The sequence below is a fragment of the Mandrillus leucophaeus genome, unplaced genomic scaffold (assembly GCF_000951045.1).
Source record: "Mandrillus leucophaeus isolate KB7577 unplaced genomic scaffold, Mleu.le_1.0 Scaffold835, whole genome shotgun sequence".
Lineage (NCBI taxonomy): Eukaryota > Metazoa > Chordata > Mammalia > Primates > Cercopithecidae > Mandrillus > Mandrillus leucophaeus.
This window is the reverse complement of record NW_012109086.1, coordinates 436,640-462,520: the sequence shown is the minus strand read 5'-3', so window position 1 is coordinate 462,520 and position 25,881 is coordinate 436,640. Positions and strand designations below refer to the sequence as shown.

The 25,881-nt window shown below is 46.0% G+C and overlaps 1 protein-coding gene across 2 annotated transcripts in view; it reads right to left on the bottom strand.

The window, feature by feature from the left end:
* Positions 1-381: 381 nt before the first annotated feature.
* NFRKB (nuclear factor related to kappaB binding protein) overlaps positions 382-25,881 on the bottom strand; it is a 31,295-nt gene continuing 5,795 nt past the window's right edge. Inside the window, exons 3-26 of one of the 2 annotated variants that reach the window (XM_011968271.1) lie at positions 25,503-25,704; positions 23,240-23,367; positions 22,365-22,539; positions 21,674-21,775; positions 20,993-21,066; positions 20,043-20,127; positions 19,056-19,236; positions 18,691-18,799; positions 18,332-18,458; positions 18,047-18,112; positions 15,088-15,167; positions 14,933-14,979; positions 13,934-13,994; positions 13,337-13,511; positions 11,980-12,086; positions 11,413-11,536; positions 11,119-11,198; positions 10,728-10,948; positions 10,360-10,630; positions 9,497-9,709; positions 6,123-6,890; positions 2,473-2,579; positions 1,556-1,691; positions 382-1,440 (exon numbers count right to left, since the gene is read on the bottom strand). In XM_011968271.1, the coding sequence (XP_011823661.1) occupies positions 1,315-1,440; positions 1,556-1,691; positions 2,473-2,579; positions 6,123-6,890; positions 9,497-9,709; positions 10,360-10,630; positions 10,728-10,948; positions 11,119-11,198; positions 11,413-11,536; positions 11,980-12,086; positions 13,337-13,511; positions 13,934-13,994; positions 14,933-14,979; positions 15,088-15,167; positions 18,047-18,112; positions 18,332-18,458; positions 18,691-18,799; positions 19,056-19,236; positions 20,043-20,127; positions 20,993-21,066; positions 21,674-21,775; positions 22,365-22,539; positions 23,240-23,367; positions 25,503-25,704 (3,765 nt within the window). In that variant the 3' untranslated portion in view covers positions 382-1,314. Of the gene's footprint in view, positions 1,441-1,555; positions 1,692-2,472; positions 2,580-6,122; positions 6,891-9,496; positions 9,710-10,359; positions 10,631-10,727; positions 10,949-11,118; positions 11,199-11,412; positions 11,537-11,979; positions 12,087-13,336; positions 13,512-13,933; positions 13,995-14,932; positions 14,980-15,087; positions 15,168-18,046; positions 18,113-18,331; positions 18,459-18,690; positions 18,800-19,055; positions 19,237-20,042; positions 20,128-20,992; positions 21,067-21,673; positions 21,812-22,364; positions 22,540-23,239; positions 23,368-25,502; positions 25,705-25,881 lie in introns of both variants that reach the window. The other variant, XM_011968270.1, reaches the window with a different exon arrangement.

Below are 25,881 nucleotides of genomic sequence, written 5' to 3'. Positions count from 1 at the left end.
TGGCATGATCTCGGCACACTGCAACCTCCGCCTCCCAGGGTCAAGCAATTCCCCTGCCTCAGCCTCCTGAGTAGCTAGAACTGCATGCGCACACCACCACGACCGGCTAATTTTTTCTCTCTACTAGAGACAGGGTTTCACCATGCTGGTCAGGATGGTCTCGATCTCCTGACATTGTGATCTGCCCGCCTCTACCTCCCAAAGTGCTGGGATTACAGGTGTGAGCCACCGAGCCTAGCCACAAAAAAAAAAAAAAAAAATTTCTTAAAAGGCCATATAGGAAATAGTTTAGGCTTCAGGGCCACACAGTCTCTATGTCAACTACTCAATTTTGCCTTCAAATCTGAAAGCAGCCGCAGATAATACAAACACAAATGGGTCTGGGCTGTGTTCCAATAAAACTTTATTTACAAAAACAAATGGCCGGCCCCAAGAACCTGGTTTGCAACTCTTGCTCTGGAGCAGAGCAGAATGTGTACTATCTGAACTGCAACAAAGTTTGTGCTGCAAAAGCAGCACCTCTGCTGTCATTCCCCTCCTCTCTGTCCACTAGCTCTGTACGTCCATGTGAACAGGCTTGCCAAGAAGGATGAAGCGGGCAGGTGAAGCTGAGGGGGCCACAATCAAGATCCCAACACCCCTATCTTTAACAGGCAGTGCCAAGAGAATCCCATTTCAGGGGACCCACTGTACCCCGCTGCCTACGGTGTCTTCCCATCTTACAGTCTCTTGATTACTATGCAGTTACCAAGTTGGCTACCACCTTACTAAGATTCTTGCCATTTTCTTATTCTAGTCAAAATAAGAAGTCAGTTTGCTGGAGAGGGCAGCTAAAGCCCAAGTTTGTATTTGATAAAGATGTACAACAGGTTCTTTAAAAAAATAAATTACGTAAAATTTTCTGGACACAAACTCCTATCCAGACCACTAGTCATGGAGAAGACCAGAAGCCAAAAAATACAATCCTCATGGAGAACCAGCTTCTTCACTGTCTGTGCACTCTGCGACTGGTAAGCCTTCCCTGGGGGTCTTACTCTCAGAACTCTGGCTTGTAGGACATAACTGGTACCTCCTGCAATTCCAACAGAATATTCTCCTAGATTGGTAGACAACAGACCCTGGAACCCTGGAGTGAACCTTTCTCAGGGTGCTCCACTATGGCACATGGCAGCAGAATCCAGGCCACTGTTGCCATCACCCCCAGCTTGGCTGCCTTGAACAGGCAAGCTTAAAAGAATGATGCAACCTCCCTGCTCCCTTCTCAGCCAGGACAGACCAGGCATGGTGTTTCACGGAAGCCATCCTCTCTCATAATCATTGTTGCTCAGGTGCCTGTTTAGGAGATGGAGCTGTAGTCACAACAACAGTGGAGACTGCTTTGGAGGAGCCAGAAGCTGTTCCCTGTTGGAGATGGGATGCAGGGACAGTCTGGATGCGCACCTGTTTGCAAAGAGAGAAGGTCAGGTCAATGGACTGCAAGTGGGCTCACCAGTTAAGAACAGCAGTGGAGTCAGAGAGGAGCCCGATAGGACGAAGAATTTGCCCTGGGCCTTACCTGTGTGGCCTGACCTTGCTGCTGAAGCTGCTGCAACTGCTGAGCAGTGAGGAAACTAACAGGCTTATTGCCAGCAATAAGCTTAGTGCCCGCTGGCATAGTTGTGAGGATGATGTTGCGGCCCAACCCACTGAGGCTGTGGAGGGAAAGCAGGGGTGAGGTATAACAATATGGGCTGGTATTCTCTGGCCCAGATTTAGGCCATGCATTGAAGGACAACAGGGAGGTCTGTGCCAATGAAAATCCCAACATTTCAGATTGAAATGGAACCCAATTGCTGAGACCACTTTTCTTCTAGCTTTTCCACTTCCCATGGCAGGAGAAGACAGTAATCCCAGAAGCCCCTAGTGCTCTGGATAAAATGGCCCTTGGCTCCTGGCCCTGACCAGCAGGAATAGTGGACAGGGCCCCAGAGAGGTATGCATGTCCGCAAGAAACCCTCCCCCTAATAGCCACATCTCATAAGCTGCCCTGAGACTGTCGGACTGATTTCAATGTGCCCTTTATCCCTGTTTAAATCAAGGCCACAGGTGGCCCTCATTCCCTGAACTGCTTCGGTTCAGAGCTCAAATGTCAAAGCGAGGGCCACAGGTGGTCCTCACATCTAGCTGAGCCCCATCCTAGCACTCCCCACACCCTTTTCTCTCCAGTATGTATCACCACGCATGCTGCTTTATTACTTCTCTACTTTACAATGTATTTTTGGAGAACAGCAAGGATTTTCATCTGTTTTAATCACGGCACCTAAAACAATACTAGGTGCTCAATAAATACCGTCGATGAGCACAATAAAGGAGAGGTGTCAAAGGAGGGACCCAGAAAGACCAGCCACTTTGCCATTCGGTGACAAGGACTGGTAAGCCCTGCCTGCCACCTCCACCCCGAAACTGGTTCCTTCACAATGACAGAGTACTTACTTGGCTCCAAGGTTGCCTTTGATGATGGGGGCTGTGACCACACTCTTGCCCTTCATTGGCTGGCTGATCACAGACAGGGGAACTGTGATCCGTGTAGGCAACTTCCCCTAGAAAAAAAAGGCAGTCAGGTTTTGTAAGACAGGAGGTAAGGAAAACCAGCAAGTGTCACCTCCAGGGCATCAGGAACTGAGGAGCAAGCACTACAGATGCTGTGAGTCCCCAGAACCCAGCAGGGTCTCAAGGCTCCTAAGGTTTGGGCCCAGCAAACCCTAACGAAACTACTTATACCATAGTCAGGTGAAATCTGATCTTTTATCATCCTCTTTCATGCTACCAAAAGCAGCAGCAACCCTATCTATCTGCTTTCAACGGGATAAAACCTGTATCTGAATCACAAAGGCAGGTGTGTCCTCGCTTTAGCACAGTCCAAGATTCTGAGTTCCTTGGAGGACAGAGACTTATCTCTGTATCCCTCAGTACATGGCACAGTGCTGGGCACACAATCACTATTTGGTGAAATAAATTCGAGGAAGGACAGAGGACCTCAAGAGTTAATACCTAAAGCACACAGCTACTCACTGGAGTGCAGGCCCACTGGTGACGAACAAACAGCAGGGAGTGCTAGATTAGGGAGAGGCCATGCTCTCTGGTGCTTGCCATTTCTCCCGGAGATAAGAGAGATTAGCTAGGGGACACTAATAATAAACTCAATCAAGTGAAAAGTCCAACCCCCAAGCTAACAAAGCCGAAAAAGAATTTTTTTTTTAGAAACTGAGAAGGCCTAGAGTCTTTGGGACTTAGATGGTTAATACAGGTCACTGAGTCACCTGTTTTCAGAGTGCCTTGGTTTTAATGCTTGACTGGTAATAAAATTTATATGCAATAAAATCTTATGTAAATTAAATCTGAGTTTTAAAAAATTCAAGAGGGCTGGCTGACAGGATGCTGGGAGAGGGCATCAGCATTCCACAGAGGCAGGCTAACTCTAAGGAGACGGGCACTCAGCTGCAAAACTGCACCGCAGGTCCCTGCACCTATCTCCATGGGGTTCACCCACAGCCTGGAGCCTGTTAAAAAAGCATGCAGAGGGCAACAGGCAACAGAATTCCTTGAGATGGTACCTCCAGATACATTTACTTATGGTTTTATTTTCTTCCTCAAAATGCCTTTGTTGCTTAAAACATCTCAGACCAGTACATCACCTAGAATGATCCCTTCAGGAACTACCTAAAAAGCTGACTAGATGGTGGGAAAAAGCACCATCAGTACTTCCCGCCCCACCAAATGCTCTCCAGTTGCACCTACCCAGGTTGATTGTAACAGGACAGATGACACTTGATACAACCTTTCTATGTTAGAGGGATTCGACAGAAACAACAGTAGATCAAGTGAGTGCAGTTTCCCCACTTCCTTATTTCAACTTTTACGATGTAGAAACCTAAGTAACTACTTTTGTGTGTGTGTGTGTGTGTGTGTGTGTGAGAGAGAGAGAGAGAGAGAGAGGGAGTCTCGCTCTGCCACCCAGGCTGGAGTACAATGGTGCGATCTTGGCTCACTGCAACTTCCACATCCCAGGTTCAAATAATTCTCCTGCCTCAGCCTCCTGAGTAGCTGGGATTACTGGCACCCATCACTACGCCCGGCTAATTTTTGCATTTCTGGTAGAGATGGGGTTTCACCATGTTGGCCAGGCTGGTCTCAAACTCCTGACCTCAGGTGATCCACCTGCCTCGGCCTCCCAAAGTGCTGGAATGACAGGTGTGAGACACTGTGCCTGACCAACTATTTCTTTTTTAACCACACTATGTTAGGGTTTTCTGTTTTGGGTGTTCATTTGACTTATGTTTACATCCTTCTTCATTGCTCTGGCTTTTATCCCAATTAATGAAGGTTTCCCTACATAGCTTGCTCAGTAAAGTGAAACTGTATTTTATACTGTCCATACACACCTCTCTTCTGAACAATGCTCCTTACCTAGAGGCTAAAAACACACATGCATCCACAGACATCTGTGTGGATATAAGGATTTGGTTTATGATAACTGTAGCCTTTCAAGCTAGTGGGGGAAGCAACAGTTGACTAGTTTGGCAAATTTGAAAACTGGGAAATGAGATTTCAACTTCATCCTATTCACAAAAATATATTTCAAATGCATTAACAATTCTACTTTTTAAAAAAACTCAAAGTATCTTATGAAAATAAAGGTTAACATTTTATAACCCTGGGGTAAGGAAGACACAGACACAAAACCTACCAGCCATTAAAGGAAATGCTGACAGATCTAATTAGATACAATTACAAAGCTCTGTAGAGCTACAGACTCCATCTATAAGGTTAAAAGATAACAGGCTGGAAAAAATATTTTCTATGCATATGAAGAATTCACATCCACAGATTCCATATCTTCAGGATGTTATAAAAAGCCACCTCAAACAATATGAAAATGCCAAATACCACAAAAGAAAAGTGGCAACGATTTACTCCCCAGGGAGCGCATGCCAACCTCCAAATGAATGGATACTCAACTTCACTCACATCAGGGATATGAAATCAAGAAAGAACCCCCTTTTCACCAGTAAGACATGTATATGAGGTTAAAAAGACGTGGTATCAGCACTGGTTAAGGTAAGGCCTAGGGGAAACAGGAGGCTTGCTGATAGGGGCACACGTGGATGTGGCTTTTCAGGCGGTGCCGCTGGAGTATCTCAACTCTTCATGTGTGCACCCCCAAGGCTGGCGCTAGCACTCTCTGCTTCAGAAACGTTCACACATAAGCCCAGAAACATTCGCCACTGCCTGGTTAATAGTGGAAATGCATCCTTTAGCAGAGCCCCTTCTACTGGTTGCTATACCATTAAAAAGACCCCAGTCAATATCTGTATATGGCCTAGAATGATCATCAAGACATTTACAAAAAATAAAGAAGGCAGGCAGGGGCAGTGACTCACGCCTGTAATCCCCAGCACTTTGGGAGGCCAAGGTGGGCGGATCATCTGAGGTCGGGATGTTCGCAACCAGCATGGAGAAACCCTGTCTCTACTAAAATTCCAAAATAAGCCGGGTGTGGTGGCACATGCCTGTAATCCCAGCTACTCGGGAGGCTGAGGCAGGACAATCGCTTGAACCCGGGAGGCAGAGGCTGCAATGAGCTGAGATCGCACCAATGCACTCCAGGCTGGGCAATAACAGTGAAACTCCATCTCAAAAATAAATAAATAAATAAATAAATAAATAAATAAAGCCAATCACAGAATATATAAAGTCTCTCATGGGTGTTTTTTAAACTACGTGTACATGTATGAAAATGCTCAGGAAAAGCACTAGAAGGATAAATGCCGAACTACCAACAGCAATTAATCTTCATGAAGGGAGAACTGGAACATGGTCAGGTTTTATTTCATCTGCACTGTTCTTTACTATTTGAAAAGAATGTATGCAGGTACCACACTTTGATAAATTGTGTTTCAAAGGAAAACAAAAGTCTATCAGTAAACAAATCTCTCTGGGGTAAATGAGGTGATATTTAGGGCCTCTAACTTCCACTCCTAAAAAGAAGTTTCCTAGTTTTTAGGGAGTCTCTCGCACAATGGGCAGTTGAACCTTAAGTAGTTTTCTAAAAAGAAGGCCTAAGCTTCACCCTAGTTACTCACAGCCTGGGGCGTGGACACAACCGCGGTGCTGACGGGGACCTGGCGCACGGTGGGGGCTCCTGTGCCAATGCTGATGGGGGTGCTTGCAGTCCCAGAAGCCACAGCCACAGTCTTGGACACGGCAGCATTCATACTGGGCAAGGACACCGCTGAAGTATGGACAGTTCCAGACCCACCGGCCACCGAGGCCCCCTGCTTGGCGTGGGTTGCAACGGTGATGGTCTGGCCTGCTTTGGGAGGCATCACTCCCAGTCCCTGCACGATGCGGATCGTGGCAGCTGGTTTTGCTTCTGAAGAGGCCACTGTGCTTTTTCCCTTCTGGTCAGCCACACTCACGCCAAGAGCTGGCATCAAACGAAAAGCTGAACTTGAGGCTTCTGTTGGCTTGAGGTCAGGAGTCACTTTGACCACAGTGGTACCTGTTGGAGTGGACGAAGGGGCACTGGCTGAACTGGCCTTGGCAGGGCTATCAGCGGCATGGACTGGATTGGAAGTGACGTGTAAGGTGGCAGAGATGCCTTTGCCTGTAGTGTTGCCTCCTGTCCCGAAGAGGTCCTGGGTCAATTTGACTGTGGTAACCTGGGACTTGGCCAGCGTGGCCATCATGTCCGGAGTGATTCGCAGAACCGTCTGGCCCTTGGCATCTGTGGTGATGGAAGAGGGCGGCAGACGCAGTACATCCTTACCCTGGATGCGGAAGTTAGTGGCTGTGAGTGGAATGCTGTTGCCTGTTTGGGGCTTCACACCAAGCTGCCCAGTGATTGCCACCTGGAAGGGGAGAAGCAGCACTTACAAGGGATTCACACTAGTAAACTGGTTACAAAACACAACTAGACAAACTTCCGTTTCATGGGTAGATGTTTTATATTTTTTTAAACTTTTTATTTTGCAAACATTCACAGAAGTAGAGAACAGTATAACAAACCCTTATAACCTTTCACCCAGCTTCAAAAATTAATACTTTGTTTTAGCTATCCCTCCCCACTGTGGTGGGGGAGGGAGGAATTAGAATATATAAAGGTAAATCCAAGATCTATTATTTTACTGATCAATATCTCTGTACACATCTATAACCTAGAAAAGGACTTTTTGAGACGGGGTCTTGCTATGTCACTAGGCTGGAATGCAGTGGTACAATCAGAGCTTACTGCAGCCTCGAACTCCTGGGCTTAAATGTTCCTCCTGCCTCAGTCTCCTGAGTGGCTGGGACTACAGGTGTACCAGAGCCTGGCTTCCCACCTCCTAAGGCCAAGTCCCTCATGTGTAACAGATGCAAGCCTTTTAGCCTTACTCAGGGACTTCCTCTCTCTGTGGCGTGATCGATCTTCTCCCTTCTACTGGACCATGGCCATCAGAATGCAAACATGCTGTAATACCTCCCATCCTAAAAAACAACCAATCCTGGCTAACTCTACACCTCCCTCCACCTACTCCACTCCACACTCAACTCCAGTTCTCTGCTCTCTTCAGAAGCAAAACTCCTCTAAAAACTACCTATAGTCACCCCTCGGTATGTGCGACAGACTGGTTCCAGGATGCCCCCAGGCAGATACTAACATCCACGGAAGCTCAAGTCCCTTACACAAAATGCACTATCTCCATAAAACCAACAAACATCCTCCCGTGTAGGTAAAATCATCTCTAGATTACCTATAATATCTAATACATTGTAAATCCTGTGTAAATAGGTTGTATACTGTATTGGTTTTTTAATCTGTATTATTTTTTACTGTATTGTTATTTTTTATTGGAGTTTTTTCCAAATAATCCATGGTTAGCTGAATCTGAGGATGTGGAACCCACAGGTACAGAGGCCGATCATACTGTCTCCCCTTCCTCACCTTACCTTCTCTTTTGAACCCATTCCCCAAAGCCACCAATCCACTGGACCAGTGAAGCCCATGCATTATCCTGATCCACCGAGTCTCATCTCACGCTGCCACTACATCTCACACCTTCCCAACTACACTTTTCTCTCTCTTGCCGTCTCCACAACTCAATTTTCTCCTGCTTCAATAAATGATGCCACCATCGATCCAAGCACCCAAGCCAAAGCCATGGATGGGGTAATTCTCACCTTCCTCCTCTCAGACCCCTACTCAAGCCACCAGCAAACTGCACTGGCTCTCCCTTCAACCACATCCAGACCCCACTACTCCCCTCCACCTCTGATGAACAGTCACTCCTATCTACAGCAGCCTTGCTTCTCACCTGGACGACTGCTACTGCCTCCTACAGGGGTTCCCCATTTCCATTCTTGTCCCCCACTGTTCCTTCTACCCAGCAGCTGGATGTTTCATTAAATGCAAACCAGATCAAGTCACCCTTGCTCACCATCTTCCAGTGGTTTCCCCTCACATTCAAATTAACTTTAAAGTCCCACATAAACTAACCGCTGGCAACCTCTCCCATCCTTATCTTCTAACACCCTCACACTTGCTCCCTATGCTCCAGCCACAATGATTTTCCTCTTGTTCCTCATATTCCTGACACAAAACATCTGCACTCGCCATTCCTGGGCCTAGAATGTTTTATCTCCCAATCATCGCTTCATGGCACGCTCTTTGTTTCACCTCTTTCAAATGTCATCTTCCCAGAGAGGCCTTCTCCAATCACTCCAGCTAAAATAACACGCTACTGCTCTCCACCTGAACCTGTCTACCGACCTGCATAGCATTTATTACTATCTCACACTGAGGTACTTGTCTCTTAGCTCTATCAGAACATGAGTTCCGCGAGGGCAGGGACTCAGTCTGTTTAATGTACTATTAAATCCCCAATACTTAGGACAGTGTCTGACTTAATGTTTGTTGAACAAAAAAAAAATTACTTTATCATTATGTGGTTCCATTTCCTCATCTGTAAATAATAAGAGTGCCTACCCCATAGAGCTAAGAAGATTAGACTATTTAACAAGCAAAAAATGCCTAACGCAGTGCAGGCACACAGGGGGCACTCCTATCAGTATTAGTTGCTATACTGCTTAACGATTCTTTGAAGTTCGATGATTATTCTTTTATATTCACAACCAAGAAAGCAGAAGCAAATTCTACTTTTACAAGTGGTAAACTGAGAAGCCAATAAAATATGGCCATGGGAATTTAACTAAATGAATTCATGGACAGTCGACTCTAAATCCAGAAACTCCACTATTAAATGCTGAATTAAATGGAATGAAACAGAAGAAACCTCTTCAGCATCTATAAAGGCTGCACTGCCTTTGGTGGGAACTCACACCTAAGTATCTATAAGCTGAGAGTCAAAGCTGACAAATCTTCTTCCCATGTGCATGCAGTCTGGCCAAGAACCTCCAGCTCCAGTGGTCCCTGCTCCAGGATGAAGGATTGAGATCCCCCTGAAAGAGCCCCACCTACCTGCTTGATGATGTTCTGTCCCGTGACGTTTTGAATGACAGCAGCCGTAGATGCACTGGGAGCAGAGGTCCCAGGAGAACTCGTGGCTGGCTTACTCACAGGGCTGGCTGTGGCAGGGAGACTTGTCACCGTGAGCCCTGTCTGTCCAGGTCCAGGCCGCTGCACAGTGGCTGCCGTAGTCTGCGCTTTGACTGGCACAGTGGCCATTACTGTCTAGTTCAGGGCATGAAGCCGAGAGCTTAATTAGACTCTAAGATGCAGACCAGCACTCTAAGCAAGAGTCTCCCTCACCGCATCCAGGAAGCACTCCTCTCAAAGAGCTTCTAACCCCACAGTGCTTAAGGCACATCACTCTCTAAAATGGACACTGTAAATGTCTTATTTGTGTACATCTTAATTTTCAGAATTTTACATTTAACATCTCATTTTATTCCTACACAGAGGACAAATACTACTTTACCCCTTTTAGAGCAAAGGAAACTGAGACAAAGAGGATATAAATCTTCTCTAAACTCACACAACTAGTTCATGGCATAGCTAAGACTAGAGGCACAGCAGAAGGAGCCTGAGATGTAGACTCACGAGGTCCGAATTTACAATCCACCTCTACCAAGATCCTGATGTTAGGGTTCTGGGGAAATCACCAGACTCCTCTGAAGATCTGATTCTCAACACATACACACACTATCTAACAATGCTTACACAGCTTTGAACACTAAGTGGCTTATTCTGATGAATGTCATCACCAGTAGCAATAATCTATGGCTCCCCCACCTCCTCACCCAGACTCTGCCCATCTGACTCATCAGCCCACCTCTGGGTCTGCATCCCTGCTTCCCAGTGACCAAAGCTTCCCTCTTTACCTGAGGCACTACTTTGGTCTGTGTGGCAGTGGCTGGAACCCGGATCTGCGGTCCTGCTGGCATCTGTGGCAGTGTCTGTGCTGGCCCTGCCGACTGCTGGGGAATAGCAGGAAGGCTAGGCTGGGCCACCACTCGCACCTGGGACAGTCCGGCAGAGCCAGAGTGGCTCACAACCCGGGCAGCAGCCTGAGAACTGGGTGTAGTCTGGCTGGAAGCTGGGGAAAGCATTGTTCCCAGATGTGGCATTGTCGGTGAAGACACCAGAAGAACACTATGAAGAACATCGGGGAAAGACAAAAAACAAAAACTTGGGACATGCAGACAAAAGGCCTCTAGAACGAAAAAGCTGAAGAAAAGGAGGAACTTACCCTGAGCTAGACTTAGCTGGTTCTGAGACTGTGGTAGGGCCGCTTTTGTTCACCGCCGATACAGGTGGAGGGGAGATGGGAATGGCAGGCAATGCTGGTGTGGTGGGGGTTACAGGTGTGACTGGGGTGGGTGGCATACTGGAGTCACTGAGGCTCATCTGGCTCTGCTCAGAAGGGCCACTGCTAAGGACCTTTATGGAGCTCTCCTTGCTACTGGACTTCTAGAACAGAAGACAAAGAAAACTGACCTGCAGGTGTCGTGAAGATCCCCCTAAAGGCAGGGATGCCCCTACAGCTCCTGACGCCCCACACTAAGTAAAAACCGAGCAGCTACTCTTAGTTGCCTCCATCCCAGAATCCGTAAGGCAGACACTCTCCTGAGGTCACTTACCACCTTGGATGGGGGCTTGGGTTTTTGCTGAAGGGCTTTTCTGGCTTTAGCTGCAGCTGCTTGTGCTTGGTGAATCCGCTCTGTGAACAAGAGGGGCAAGCTTCAGCCAGAGTTTAACCTTAGCGAACTAAAAAGAGGGGCTTTGTTAAAAACCAACACCTTGCTGGTGGACTGAATCCTGCCTCTACCATCTTGCCCTACCTATACGCCAATGAAAAGAATAATGGAATTGGGGCAGAAAGTCAGAAAGTATCCCCAGTCAGGCTGGACACCATGCCCAGAGGCCTCACGCACCAAACTCTTCTTCACTCCGGTCACGATGCAGGTAGATCCACAGCTTTCGTCCAATGTCGTATTTCACACAAGGATCTTTCTCATAATGTAGCCGATCCAGTGCACCACTCACTACTGTATTTACCTACAAATCAGACAAAGGGAAATAAGAAACAAGTCAAGTTCAGATAACAGAAGTTATTTGGACTCCAGGGAAAAAAAACATGTCATTGTATCTAAATCACAGCTGATACAGATTCTATCTCAGCCTAGCTGCATATTTCCAATAGTTCACCAAATCGTTTGGCGAGACAATAAATGCTGTAAGACTACTGAGATACTGATCTATTTTTACTGTAAGGATACTGTGAAGTAAGTGACCAGGCTGTCCTTTACCATAAACTAAAAGAAAGCCTAGAGCCAAATTTGTGTTTCACTAACAGTAAGGGTTTTGATCACTACGCATTTTTCAAGACACGTTTTTCACTTCGTTCAGTTTTTTAAAAATTTGTTATATTTTATATTTCTTAGTAAGTTTTCTTAAATCCATTCTGGAACAAAGCAAAAGTAATCTCTTCTCCGTCCTACCTGAGTGCTGGTGACATCTGGTGCAAGAAACTGGGAGTCCTTAAGCAGTTCACAGATTTCTGCCCGTGTGCCTTCTCCATTAGGCAGTCGAGCCGCAGCGTCCCGAACTGATGACATGAGAAAGCACAGTCCACAAGTCAGGCAGGGTTCCTACAGAGGTACAACCTCCCCTACCTGCCGTGGTGGGCAACGCTCCCTGGGGCTCCTGCTCCTCTACCTTCCCTGACGCCAGATTAGGTGCACTCTGCCCTCCAGCAGCCGGCAGCTCAACCACTGGCGCTCCCTACACACTTGTCTTTTTTTTTTTTTTTTTTGAGACACAGTTTCGCTCTTGTTGCCCAGGCTGAGGTGCAAGGGCATGATACATCACTGCAACCTCCACCTCCCAGGTTCAGGCAATTCTCCTGCCTCAGCCTCTCGAGTAGCTGGGATTACAGCCATGCACCACCATGTCCAGCTAATTTTTGTATTTTCAGTAGAGACAGGGTTTCACCACATTGACCAGGCTGGTCTTGAACTCCTGAACTCAGGTGATCCGCATGCCTTGGCCTCCCAAAGTGCTGGGATTACACACATGAGCCACCACATCCAGCCCCTATACACTTTTAAGAGTTACTTTTAGGTAACACCTTAAGAATTCAGAGGGCCTGTGAACTCAGGTGGGAAGCAAAATTACATTTTTAACTGAAATTAAACACTTCCTTCAATTATGAACAAAGGGAACAAACGATATACTGGCAGTGCTGTGATGGTGTAATGGAAATCAAACATTTTCATATATTACAGCTACTGCAGATAGCTAAGAATATCATTTATACTCATCACTACTTGGAAATTTCAAGAAATGTCAGACCTCATGCTAGATCTTGTCATATAACATCATAGTAACAACACATATTTCTGCACCATAAACTTGTTTTAACATTTTGATAACTATTTCAAAACAAATGGTCTCTTTTGTAACCGTATTTTATTTTATGCATTTAAAAGCATAATTCTGAGAAGGGGTCCACAAGTTCCACCAGATTGCCAAAGAGATTCCTGGCATTCAAAAAGGTAAGAATCCTCACTGTTAAATGAAGCACAGCCTGGAGGAAGCAAATTCCTATATTTAACCTATTAGCTGGTCTGGGAGCAACTCCTAACTGAATGTAAACGTAAGCCCAGACTTGAGGAGAAGACTGGGAGCTGAAGATGTCCCCTTCAGCTCCCAAACTCCAACGCTTCAAAAAACTATGCCTTGTTCTCAAAGTCTACCCTGGCTGGAGGGGTGTAGAGAGGACAGAGTTCAGAGTTGATAAGAGAAAAGCTGCACGGTGAAGAAAGGGATTTCTGATAAGCAGCATGTGCCACCTACCCAGAGACAGAATGGTAACGTAGGCAGGCCGGTCGGAGCGCAGCAGGGAGTGCTCCCGAGCCTTGTTGAGCGAGGTCTCCTTGTCAAACACGCCCTTCACTGGCCCCACCACAGACTCAAAGCCGTGCATGCGAAAGGTGAACGCCTTATGGGGTTGGCTATACCGGTAACGCTCCTACCAAGAGACAAGGGACAAGGCTCCTGGTCAGAATTAGTGGGGTTCTCTCTCGGGCTTTCTTACAATATAAGCAGATCCACATGGAACAATTAAAACAGGAAGGAACAAGTGATTCTAGTAGGAATGCTCAGCCAACCACAGTGGAAACAGGATGGCTCTCAGAGCCAGTCACTGAGCAGGGGACAAGGAGGTAATATAAAGGCACTTTGCTACCTGGAAGACAAGATCATGCAAGTATTTCTTACTCCCCTTCCCCACACTGTTTCCACCCCCAACAAGTAATCCCAGCCAACAGAAGGTCTAAGGGGAAGGGTATGAGTTTCTTGCAAGAAGGCAGATGCAGGAGAGTCAGGCTGAGAGCTTCTCTCTGCACGGCTCACAGAGGCAGAGACTCCCACTGGCTTTTAGGTACTTCTTACCTGCTCCTGAAAAACCCGCTTCTCCTCCCCCGTGCTGGGCCGCACCACATAGTCAGTTCTTCTGGAATATAAAAAATTCTGTATCAACCCTGAGAGCTGGCATGTGTGTCAGACCCACTGCCTCTGCTTCAGAACCATTCCCACTGTGACATGGAACGATGTCCCTCAAGAAGCACTCAACTCTTACAAAGGAGAAGAGCCCACTTTCCAGCTCCTACGAAGGAACTCCTGTTGGTATTTACAAAATCACTTGATTCTTAGAAATCCAGAAAGGTACTGGGTGGATAGATGGGCAAGAGGCTGACATCTTTACCTATTGTTTTCAATATTGCTGCTAAGTAGGTCCATTCTAATGGCAACAAACAATTCGGCCTTAGAGGAACAAACGGCTTCAGGTGCATTAGATAAGGGTTATTTTTCTACCTCCAGGGAAAGTACCCAGGGGCTTGAGATCTACACCTCTATTACATGAAGAAAAAGTTCTGCCGCACTTAAGACTGGGCCTCTGTCTGATGTCAGAAAACTACGGAACCATGCCAGGACAGAAAGAGAAACATGGGGCAATGTGATATAAAGAGCCTAGGACTAAGAGTCAGGAGATCTAAGTTTTAGAAGGTTAGTCCTACTGCTAACCTTCAGCAAGTCACTTAACTTCATGTTTCCATTTATTGGACTAAGGTGGCCTAGATGAATAATTCTCAAGTAGGAGCCCAGGGAGGAGTACACATTAAAAAAGTATGTCCACCTACAAAGGAGATTATATGCCCCTTAGAGGCTCTCCTGCCAGCCCCTCTCTCCATCAGACCCCATTCCACAAGGAGTCCTGCTCACTCAGGGGGTGCGGCCTGCCCAGTATGCCAAGTCAGAAGAACCAGGGGACTCCTCAGAGCTCTGAAGCCCATTACAGCTCTAGCATACCAAGAAGTATCAACAAAACCAAGGCAGTATCTGAACTACAGTTTCCCGGGACACCACCCACCACTAGAGTATTGTACTCACACCCGAGGGACAGGTGTCGTGGCATCTGAGCTGTCTTCATTTTCTTGCTGGAGAAAAAGAAAACGTTGACAGGTAAATGGACTAAAGAATTTGGGCAAACTTAAGAGCTCTGGAAACCTAGTGAGAAGGATCTGGTACTTCTTAAAAAACCATACCTTACAGAAGGCCTGATCTTTGGTCTCTAGCCATAGCTGGAAGAGGGCAGCTAATTCCTTTTCATTATCTTGGGATTGGCCTATTAGAGGAATAAAGAGATAAAAAATAAGGTCTAAGGTATTACTGAGAATCCTGCTTTCTCTTTACTAGCTTTATCTACACCACAGAGAGATTCTATCAGGAGCTGTAACAACGATCCTTCATACAGCCACTGCCTTCCAGCTGATGGAAATCAGCCTGGACCACCGCTCTTGGATGCCATCTAATCAAATCATTCACTCTGTAGGCATCTGCTGAGTACCCACTGTGCCACGCATTGCATGTGAAGCTAAGGTTACTCAGTGAATTCAGTCTCCACCCTCACAGGAGTTTACGGTCAAGTGAGGAAAGAGCACACATTTCAAAATCAATTCAAAAGGTGGTAGGCATCACAAAAGATGTAATGCTAGCTTATACCAAGGTAATTATTCTATTTTTGTAGGTAAGAACGGTTTCTGGCTATTGGGGCACAGAGAAATTCTATTCACTAGCATAGCAGTTAAGATCCTGGGGCAGGAAAAAGCTTGACCTCCCATGACCCGCCTAGAAAGAGAGAAGCCCTGTGTCCTGTGCCCTCCTCTGAGGTCACTCTGTTCAGGCTGTCTGAGACCCTGATGGCACCTGTGTCTCCTGCCCAGGTTAGAAGCCACAGGATCATCATCAGCCAGGTTTGCTTATGTGATGAATGCAGCTGCCCTTCTCAAAGGGGCTGTTTATCTTTGTTTTCATAGTCAATACACAATATCACTATTTGCAGAAAGCTCTCAACAATGGCAGAGTAGCTTCAACTAAAGCACCTGGCCGACAAGCTTCAAATGCTTATCATCTGGCCCTGCATGAAACAGTCTGCCAGGCCCAGGTATACGTGTTCCCTCCATGGCTACTGCAGCCTGACTGACGGGGGAGGTGCTTGCAGTCAGCTACCATCATCACTTTCAGCTCACGGTGGTTTCACCTCCACTGTTCCACTAGGGACTCATGCTCACTGAAAAATTCACAACTTCCTCCATGTTCACAAATCTTTAGTCTTTATCTTACTGAATCTTTTAGGAACTATGGAGGAAAATGACCACTCCCCACTTCTCAGGCGCTCCTATCTCCTGGCTTCCAAGACTCCGGAAAACCCTGTTCCAGGCTTTCCCCACCTCTACAGTCGCACCCCATGCCCGCACTCTCATGCTCTCACTCAGACCCTCTGCCGTCAAGAGCCCTCCTCGGCCGTCTCTCCTCACTCTGTGCTTCCTCCCCAGGTAACAGCATCATCGGTGCCCTGCACCAGACACATGCTAACACTCTCCCTCTTAAACTCTCTGGTCTGAATTCTAAACCCACACATCCTACTGTCTACTCAACAACTCCACTGGAATACCTCAAACGCAGCTCTAAAACTAAAGTCAGGCTGAGTGCAGTGGCTCACACCTGTAATCCCAGCACTTTGGGAGGCTGAGGTCGGTGGATCACCTGGGCTCAGGAGTTCAAGATCAGCCTGGGCAACATAGGGAAACCTCGTCTCTACTAAAAATATAAAAAACAGCCAGGCATGGTAACGCACGCCTGTGGTCCCAGCTACTCAGGAGGAGGAGGAGGAGGAGGCAAGAGAATCGCTTGAGCCCGGGAGGCAGAGGTTGCAGTGAGCCAAGATCATGCCACTGCACTCCAGCCTGAGGCACAGAGCAAGACTCGGTCTCAAAAAATAAATGAATAAATAAATAAATTTAAAAAACTAAACTCGGGATCTCCACCCTCCAAGTCCAGACCTCCACAGCTGCTACCTGCACAAAAAACACCTTCCTCCACCAGCTGCAAATCTAGCAGGAGCCGTGCCTCACACCATTCTCCTTCACTCCCCACAGCCAAGCCACAACCAAGCCCACCTAAATCGTTCTCCAACGTATCCATCCTCTCCCGTGTCTAAATTACCATCAGCTCTCATAGCCTGTGGGTTGCGTGACTATTTTAGATCACATTTTCCCCATGGAAAGGTTCTAACTCCTCCACCTCAAATGCTGCTGCCTCCCCTCTGCCTGCCTGGCTCGGTCCTATTCATCACATACCTCTGCTCAGACGCTGCTTCCTCAGCAAGGTCCTCCCAACTCTGCAAACTACATCAATTCCTATTATACTTTTCCTTTACAGAAAGGATCAGTTTGTCATTAAATCTAAATAAGTATTTGTTCCCCAAACAGACCTTAGGCCCTATGAGAGGAGCGCACTGTCTCAGAAGCCATTGTATCCCCCCAGCACCTAACAACAGTGCCTGACACCTAGAAGCTGAATAAATGTAATAAATAACGAATGGATGAGTCTACTGTTTTCCTAACCTGCTCTCCATACACTTCTCCACAGACCACTCAGCACAGAGAAGTGCCCGTGAATTTCAACAGGAAACCAACACGGATTTCTCTCTTTTCACCATCACCAGGCAACAGCCTCCAAGTGACTTCAGATGCATATTATGACAACTTACACACTAAGTGGGCTTTATAAACTTAAAAATAAGGACTCTGTTCTTTAGAAACAATTTATTCGGGGCTGCTGCACATTCTCCTCAATAGCAAAGCCCACTTTTAGGAAAGAAAAATATTTATATTACAAATTAATCCAAAGTCATTGGTATGATTAATATAAATGTTGACGCTCTTGCAAAATACCCTTGCAGATTTAAATTTAGCCATCACCAGACTACATCATACAGAAAGGGTTTTCCTTCCATCTCAGCACTGGTCCAACCAGAGGAGTCAGTTAACCCATCTTGAGAGTACAAAAGGGTCTTGAAGGACTCCTTCCCAGAGCAAAGTAAGATCTGATATTGCTTTTTTAAACCAATCTGCAGGACCATATTGATGGGAAGGCAAAGAAACTTAGGGGAAGAAACGGGAGAATGAAAACCTGTAGGGGTAGGTAACACGGATTACTCACCAAGCAACTTCCACTGTTGGGTTTTCTCTTTGAATTCAACAAATGGAGAGAAACTGGAAGGAACAGCTGCAAGAAATGGACCACATAAATAAGCCATACAGGTGCATCCCTGAACTCTGAAACAGCTTTTGAGTGTTCCACAGTGTATTACAAAAGCAGGAACCTTCAAGGCATAGCATTATGCAAAGGAATAATGGATTACAGGAGTAAAGCTGCAGTTTATTCTGATAATTAATTCGACGAAAGGGGGAAAGAATACTGACCCTACAAAAAAAAGCACCTTACCTCGACTTTCTCCAGCAAGATACTGCAGGGCTGGTAGTACCAACTCAGCCCAGTTGGGGGCCGCAGAGAACCAGCTGTTGAGGGAGCTGGCTGGTGATGACTGCCAATCCAAAACTCGCTCCTCTAGCTGAGGGAAAGCAAAGGCAGAACCCAGTTAGACTTCTCTTCTATACCAGCAATTCCACACAAGTGCCACCACAAGCTGGGGCATATGCATCCGGAGTTTGTCCAAATCACAAAGCAAGTTAACTACAGAGCTTTGAGAGGAACCCAGACTTCCACTTCTCAAGCTATAGACCATTCAGGATTTGAACTCTTTGAATACTCTAATGTACCTCCAACTTTTCCAAAATGCTTACCATAGGAAGGCTAGCCTGACTCTCCAGTAGCAAGATCTCTAATAGAAGAGAGAAAAAGCTGGAAGATATTTCATTGATTCCAAGGCAAGGCTTGAGGTCTTCAAGGGGCCTAATGAGGGAAGAAAAATAAAAGAATCAAAAAGACCAAGAACACATCCCTAGATTGATTCAGGCCCCCAAGCCTCCTAGCAGTCACAAAAGAGTTTAAGAAAGGAGCAAACAACGCATTTTCCCAGCAGTATCCCTGGGACTCCAGGTCTACAAGTCCAACACACTTACAGCTACCACAAGCCCTGGGGGCCAGGGCACAGCCTATGGCCCACCCATTCACCCTGAGAATTACAGAATCTCAGTTGCTCACTTACTCTTCCTTGATAGCAGGAATTGCCAGCGGAGAGGGGGCCTGTGAGAGAGATGCAACCCCTTCAGTACTGCTTAGAGGCTCAGCCAGGTCCTCTACCTCTGATTTGATTGTTTTTATTTTCTTCTTCTTCTTTTCCTCTTTTTCCTTAACCTTTTTTTTAAGGACAGCCAAGTCATATAAGGCTGGGAAGGAAAAGTAACACCAGTCACAGAAATGTATCTCCTACACAGGGAAGTGAGGGGTCTTATCTGCATATTCTTTTCCCAAGGCCCACCAAAGATAGAAGTCTCAGTAATAAAACACTCAATGAAACCAAATGCAGTGAGTGATTTACAGTTTTTTTTTTTTGAGACAGGATCTCACTCTGTTGCCCAAGCTGGTGTGCAGTGGTGCAATCATAGCTCACTACAGCCTCAACCTCCCTGGCTCAAGCGATCCTCCCACCTCAGCCTCTCAAGTATACGGCTTAATTTTAATATTTATTATAAAGAGCTGATAGGCCTGGCACAGTGGCTCACGCCTGTAATCCCAGCACTTTGGGAGGCCGAGGTGGGTGGATCACGAGGTCAGGAGATTGAGACCATCCTGGCTAACATAGTGAAACCCCATCTCTACTAAAAATACAAAAAATTAGCCAGGCATAGTGGCGGTCGCCTGTAGTCCCAGCTACTTGGGAGGCTGAGGCAGGAGAAGGGTGTGCACCCGGAAGGCGGAGCTTGCAGTGAGCCGAGATCGCGCCACTGCACTCCAGCCCAGGCAACAGAGCAAGACTCTGTCTAAAAAAACAAAACACAAACAACAAAAAAGCTGATGCTCTGTTGTGCTGATTTTACATTCATTTCCCACCTGTAAGCCCATAAGAGGTAATAATAAAGGTTATCAGCATGAAGGAGGCCATGGTTTCATTTATTTGTGCCACATGCTATGGGCTCATGCAACTTAACATCATAGTCAGATGAAGGCTCCTAGAGGGCGCCCAGTCATTTACCTGCGAGAGAGCCCTTCCTGCCAGCGTTTACTCGAGTCATGATGTCATTGAGGGTCAGGTCCCCTGTCAAAAGGTCCGGGTGATCCTAGATGTGATACCCAAAATTTGGTCATGGAGGCCCAAAAAGGAGCAAAAACTAAGGTGATTTTGCAAATTTATGTAACAATTAGATGTTAGGTACACTTGGGGAAATCACATTGAATAAAAAATACAGAGAGATAAAACTATTCAATTTTTCCCTATCATATCCCCATTTAATTAAAAAAAACAAACTTGATACTGGTGCATAGAACCCAGTTCCAACCTTCCTACCGTACAGCATTCAGTTATAAAGCTCTTCTGCATTCCTTGTCTCATGTGCTTTGCAAACAGTCTTGTTAAGTATTAATATGTTTTACAAAATGTGGAAATAGGGTTTAGAGAAGTATCACAGTAACTAGAAAAGAGAGAGTACTGACTTCCCATGTGGGGTTCTTCCCCTCTCACCTCCTAGCCTTAGAAGGACTGTCTTTTCTTCTCAAAAAGGCATCATCTTTTCTCCAGTAAACTCTCTGAGGTGCTAGCTACCTTAACTTGGTAGCATGGAATAATGGAAACAGTAAAAAGTGGGACAAACCCAGGGCCCGACTCCTGGCTCTGCGGCTTACTGGCTATAGGACCAATGACAAGCTCCCTAACCTCTCGAGCACTGTTGAGGTGGAGACGACCATTCCTATACTCGACAGTGTCACTGTAACAATTAACACAGACAACACATTCAGCAGGCCCTGTGAAGTCAAAGCCCCCACGCCTCACATCGTTGATGCCAGCCAGCCTCACCGGCTGGTCCTGTGCCCACATGGTAGGGAGGACATACAAACAAGGCAGTGATGCCCCGTGTCTTCCTCAGGACAGCCAATCCTGAAACATCAGGCTGAAAACCACACGGCCGCAAGCCCTGCCCATCTTACTGGCTGATGTTTCCGCTTCTCATGGTGCTTCTTTAACATAATCTTCAGGTCACTGTCTCCCAGCTCTATTTTATCTGAGAAAACAAACCAAACCACATTCACTACCATGATTCTCCAATTTACATCTTTCTGGTCACTTGTCCAAAGAAAGATATTTCTGAGTTTCCCTTCTGACACCTGTGAACTACCAGTACCAAAAATCTTTAAAGTCACAGGATCAGCACTTCCACTTCTCCATACATTGGTAATAAATGACTTCAGTGACTCTGCTGGTCCTAAAACACACTTAAGGTTCTTAACATTCTTCTTTGCTTCCTATTCCAAATAAAAACTCTTCTCCAAACTCACAGCCACTCTGGAGAATGGCTCGGCTCTGGTTATTCCTTTGTCCTCTTACTCAACTGTCCCTTCGTACTGCTGTTTCAAGATTTTGCTTTCTGTAGCCCAAAATATCAGCTTCTGAGAAAAAATTTTAAAACAAAGGAAAAAAGGCAGGCCTATGTCCAGATGTAAAAAATAAAATAAAATGGTACAAAAACTTTACCAAACAAATCGCCTAGTTCTAGGGAGCTTTGTTTTCCTGGTAGTTAGGAATCTGCCCCCACCCACCTCCCTCTAAAGGAGTTTTCAGGTCTCCACCGCAATGTCCCAGAATGGTGACGGCGGCAACTCGGTTCTCACCTGCAGTTTTCATATCCGTGGTTGAAAGTGTGGGCACCACCCTCAGGGGCACCGCAGGACTAGGAGAACGTGCTGGAGAGCTCGGAAGCCATGAGCTGAGATCTTCAAAAGAAAATTGTTCTTGTAAATCCAACGTGGCTGTGGACTCCAATAGGGGAGATTGGGTAAGTGGCCATTTGGGTTCAACAAGGCTAAGCCAACAACATGGAGGCCAGGGTTCCACACTCCTTTCTGACCCTTCCCCAGAGAAGCTGGAGCACACTTAGGTCATCTAACGGCTCTTCCAGGAAGAGAGACTTCAACAGAGTGCTGGGGTCGCATTGCAGCAGGCCGACAGCCACTACTACTCTCCTGTAAGGGGAAAACAGTTCTCTCAAGTGGCAAATGGGACCAGTCAGGCCCACTGCGGAGAACCCTATCAGGCAGGCAGTCGCCTGGCGGGCTCTCATCTAAGCTCAAATGCCACAAGGCCATGAGGGTGAAAAAGGCCATGTAGTCACTCCCCATCTGATGGCAATGCCTTAGCAACCCAAAGACCAAGGCCTTCCGAGCCCCGCTATCCACCCCAGACCAAGACAACTCAAGAGGGTTTCTCTGCTGGGGAGATAAATGGCTACCACTGGCTCCAACCGGACAAGCGGCCGGTATCAATCCAATACCCCAGCTACCCCAAGTGCCCGAGGACACTCACCCTCTTCATCAGATGACAGGGCTGTGTCACCACACTCCTCTTTCACTTCCCTCAAGACCTTCAAGTAGCGCTGCTGGGTCCGCCACTCCCGCTCCTCAGGTGTGCGGGATGGTGAAGGCCGTTTCTGCCGGAAGGGAAGGGCGGGGCCGCTCCGCCGGGCCATCTCCAGCAGATCCTAGGAAGAGATCAGGTGGGGGTACACGTCATCATCCAAGACCTGTTCTGGAACAATGAACACTCTACAAGTCTACGTTTTCTTCTCTTCAGTGTGAAGCCCAACTCCCTCCCTCCAGATCCCAAAGAAAGATACACATACATATCAACACATTCAAATAAAAAGAACCTGTATTGATTACATGAAGAAAAATCCCAAATCTGAGTGAAGTGCTCTACTAGGAATGAATACTTTTTTATACTAGACACCCAAGTATTTCTATACCAAAGCTTAAAGGATGACTTAAAACCCAAACAACTTTGCCTCTAAGAATTTCCAGCGGCCATTGGGCCTATTATGCTACCATCCATTACAGAATTCAGAGGCCCGTGCACACCTTCATATCCATTCCAAGGAATCCTGGTTTCCCTTAATAATCCATGATGGATCCAAAATCCATCTGTTTATCTTGGTAAACACTGAAGCTACTGTAATTTCGTCAATTTTAAGAAGCACTTTTTTTTATGTTTTAACATCTCTGAAATCAGGACACATTTGAAGTTTATCATAAGAAAGGATGGCATAGCTTAACTGTGTTACAGATTAATCGGTAGCATTTTTTTCTTAGTGGCAACTTTTGCGTTTTGCACCTGAAATGCTTCTTGAAGTCACGATACCTGTGACCAGCCACATTCTATATCCAGTTCCCAGCACTACTTACACTCCGGGAAGCAAGAATTTGCTTCAGCAGCCGATGGAAATACTGCTGCTGGGAGTTGAGGTAGCGCTTGTACTGTGACTTGAAGCATAGCTGCCGGTACTTGACCACCTCGGGGTTAAAGTGTCCATCTTAAAAAAATAAAGGTATATATATACATCAGTCAACAAATATACATCATCAGTCAACAAATATATTGAATGAGCGCTTAACATGGTAAACTCTGTACCACAAAACTTAAGGGAAAAGTGAACATCTAAGAGAATCAGGAAACAGAACCAAAAGTAAGTGTGCTGAGAAGCAATGACAGCTCCTTTAAGGCTGATGACCATCATAGCCACAGTAATGCAACTGTCTTCAGCAACACTAGAACTGATACGTGGCATGGGTCAGAGTGGAATGTGCAGGAAGTCCTGCCTTGACATTCCTCACTTGTATCCTTACCAGACTACCATACTGTTCTGGGGGAAACATGCCAGCACAAGAGACAGTGCTACCGTTATGGAAGGTCACTTACAGAGCCCCTCTAAAACCAAGTGGGTCTCCCTGACTTCTGCTCTACCAGAGGAGACAGCACGCCCTCAGCTGTAGTGAAACAGATCTCTGACAACCATAGAGGGGCATTCCTTTTCACACTAGTAACCCACCAAAGGTGGGAATGTTCATTTTAAAGCCTTAAAATAATGAGATTTCAGATGATAAGCCTGCTCTCTCTGGTCATTAGCAGCTGTCAAGTTGTCGAGTTTAACAGAATTCAAGATGTGCTGCTCATTCAGGGCCTTGTGTCAGAACAAAGTCACCCTGGAAAGGAAGGGGAAGAGGCTTCCTTGGCTCCTCTCCATGGTACAGAAAGCAACTGTAACTTAAAGAGTGGTCCAAACCATTCTGCAACTCCCAATATAATAACTGATGCGGTTGCGAATCACCCATGGAAGCAAAAACCACTGGGCAAAACAAAGGCTTTTGGAAAATGAGACTATCACATGACCCATGATCCTAAAGTATCATCCCACAGTGCTTCTTTATGATAAAGGAAAAAAAGTACCTTTATCTTGCTTGCTTACAAGCAAGAGGTATGGCAGACACCACTTAACCAAGTGATCACATGTGGCTTTACCAAAATGGAAAAACTGACACCACGTGCCTCCTGAGGTGATACAATGGGAAAGACCACATTTCCTATATCGTATTCTTGCCAAAAGCCTTTAACCCAATCTAATCAAGAGAAAACAAAATGACAAACTCCCAGGAAACAAGACATTTTATAATTTAAGTGTCCTGGCTCTTCAAAAACGTCAGCGTACTGAAAGACAAAAACAAAAGGGGCAAAGGGCCCTAGATTCAAAAAGCTAGAGACATAAGGCCCAAGCACAATGCATGAACCCTGAACAGATCCTGGATTTACACAGCCACTCTAAAGGACACTGCAGGAACAATTAAGAAAATTAGAACGTGAAGGCCGGGCACAGTGGCTCATGCCTGTAATCCCAGCACTTTGGGAGGCCAAGGCCGGCGGATCATGAGGTCAGGAGATCGAGACCATCGTGGCTAACACAGTGAAACCCCGTCTCTACTAAAAACACAAAAAATTAGCCAGGCCTGGTGGCGGGCCCCTGTAGTCCCAGCTACTCAGAAGGCTGAGGCAGGAGAATGGTGTGAACCCGGGAGGTGGAGCTTGCAGTGAGCTGAGATTGCGCCAGGTGACAGAGCGAGACTGTCCCCCCCCAAAAAAAAAGAAGAAGAAAATTTGAACATGAAATAGCCTATATTATCATCTGCTCAATGTAAAATTCCTTGTGTGTGGTAACAGGGCTGTCATGATATAGGAGAGTGTCTGTTAAGAGACATGGACATGCTTAAGTGCTTGGCAGTGAACTGTCACATCTTCTGCAGCAAAAAGTATGTGTGTACCTAAACACACACACATACAAACCTTGATACGTGCAATAAAGCAAATGGCAAGCTCTTTAAAAAAATTTTTAAAGACCAGGCATGAAGGCACCTCTAGTATGCTGGAAATGTTTTTTTTCTTTATGTAGATGCTGGTTACACAGCTGAGATCATATTATGTATTTTCTACATAAGTCAATAAATTTTATTTTTTGAAACACAGCCTAGACAGCAAAGTGTTACACAAAACCGCTCTCTGCCAGCTCAGTATCTGTACATGAAGATAAAGAGAAGAAAAGGAAGAAAGGAATACCCACATAAGTGAATGTGTGCCCATCTACCACTCCCCTCAAAGAAAGAATACTGAGCTACAAACCTCGGAAAAGCTTCTGGGCAATGTGCAGAGGATTTCCAAAGCGGAAGTTCTCCCCACTGAACAGGGCTAAGATGAGTTCGTTCTGCTGCTCAGCACTGTCTTCAGGAAACTGAGGCAGAAACTGCTGGAGGTGTTCATGTTGAGAATCACTTAACACTTCCTGCCATGTTGAGAGGCTGACAACATCAAAGAAGATCTCAGGCTAGAAGAAATAGGAAAGGTAAACAAAAGTAACATAAATTTTTAAGTTTTTTGTATGTGTGTGCACACAAAACATTACATAATATACATAAGATTTACCAATTTAACCATTTTTAAATGTAGACTTCAGTGGTGTTGCATTCACATTTGCCGTGCAACTATCACTACCAACTTTTCA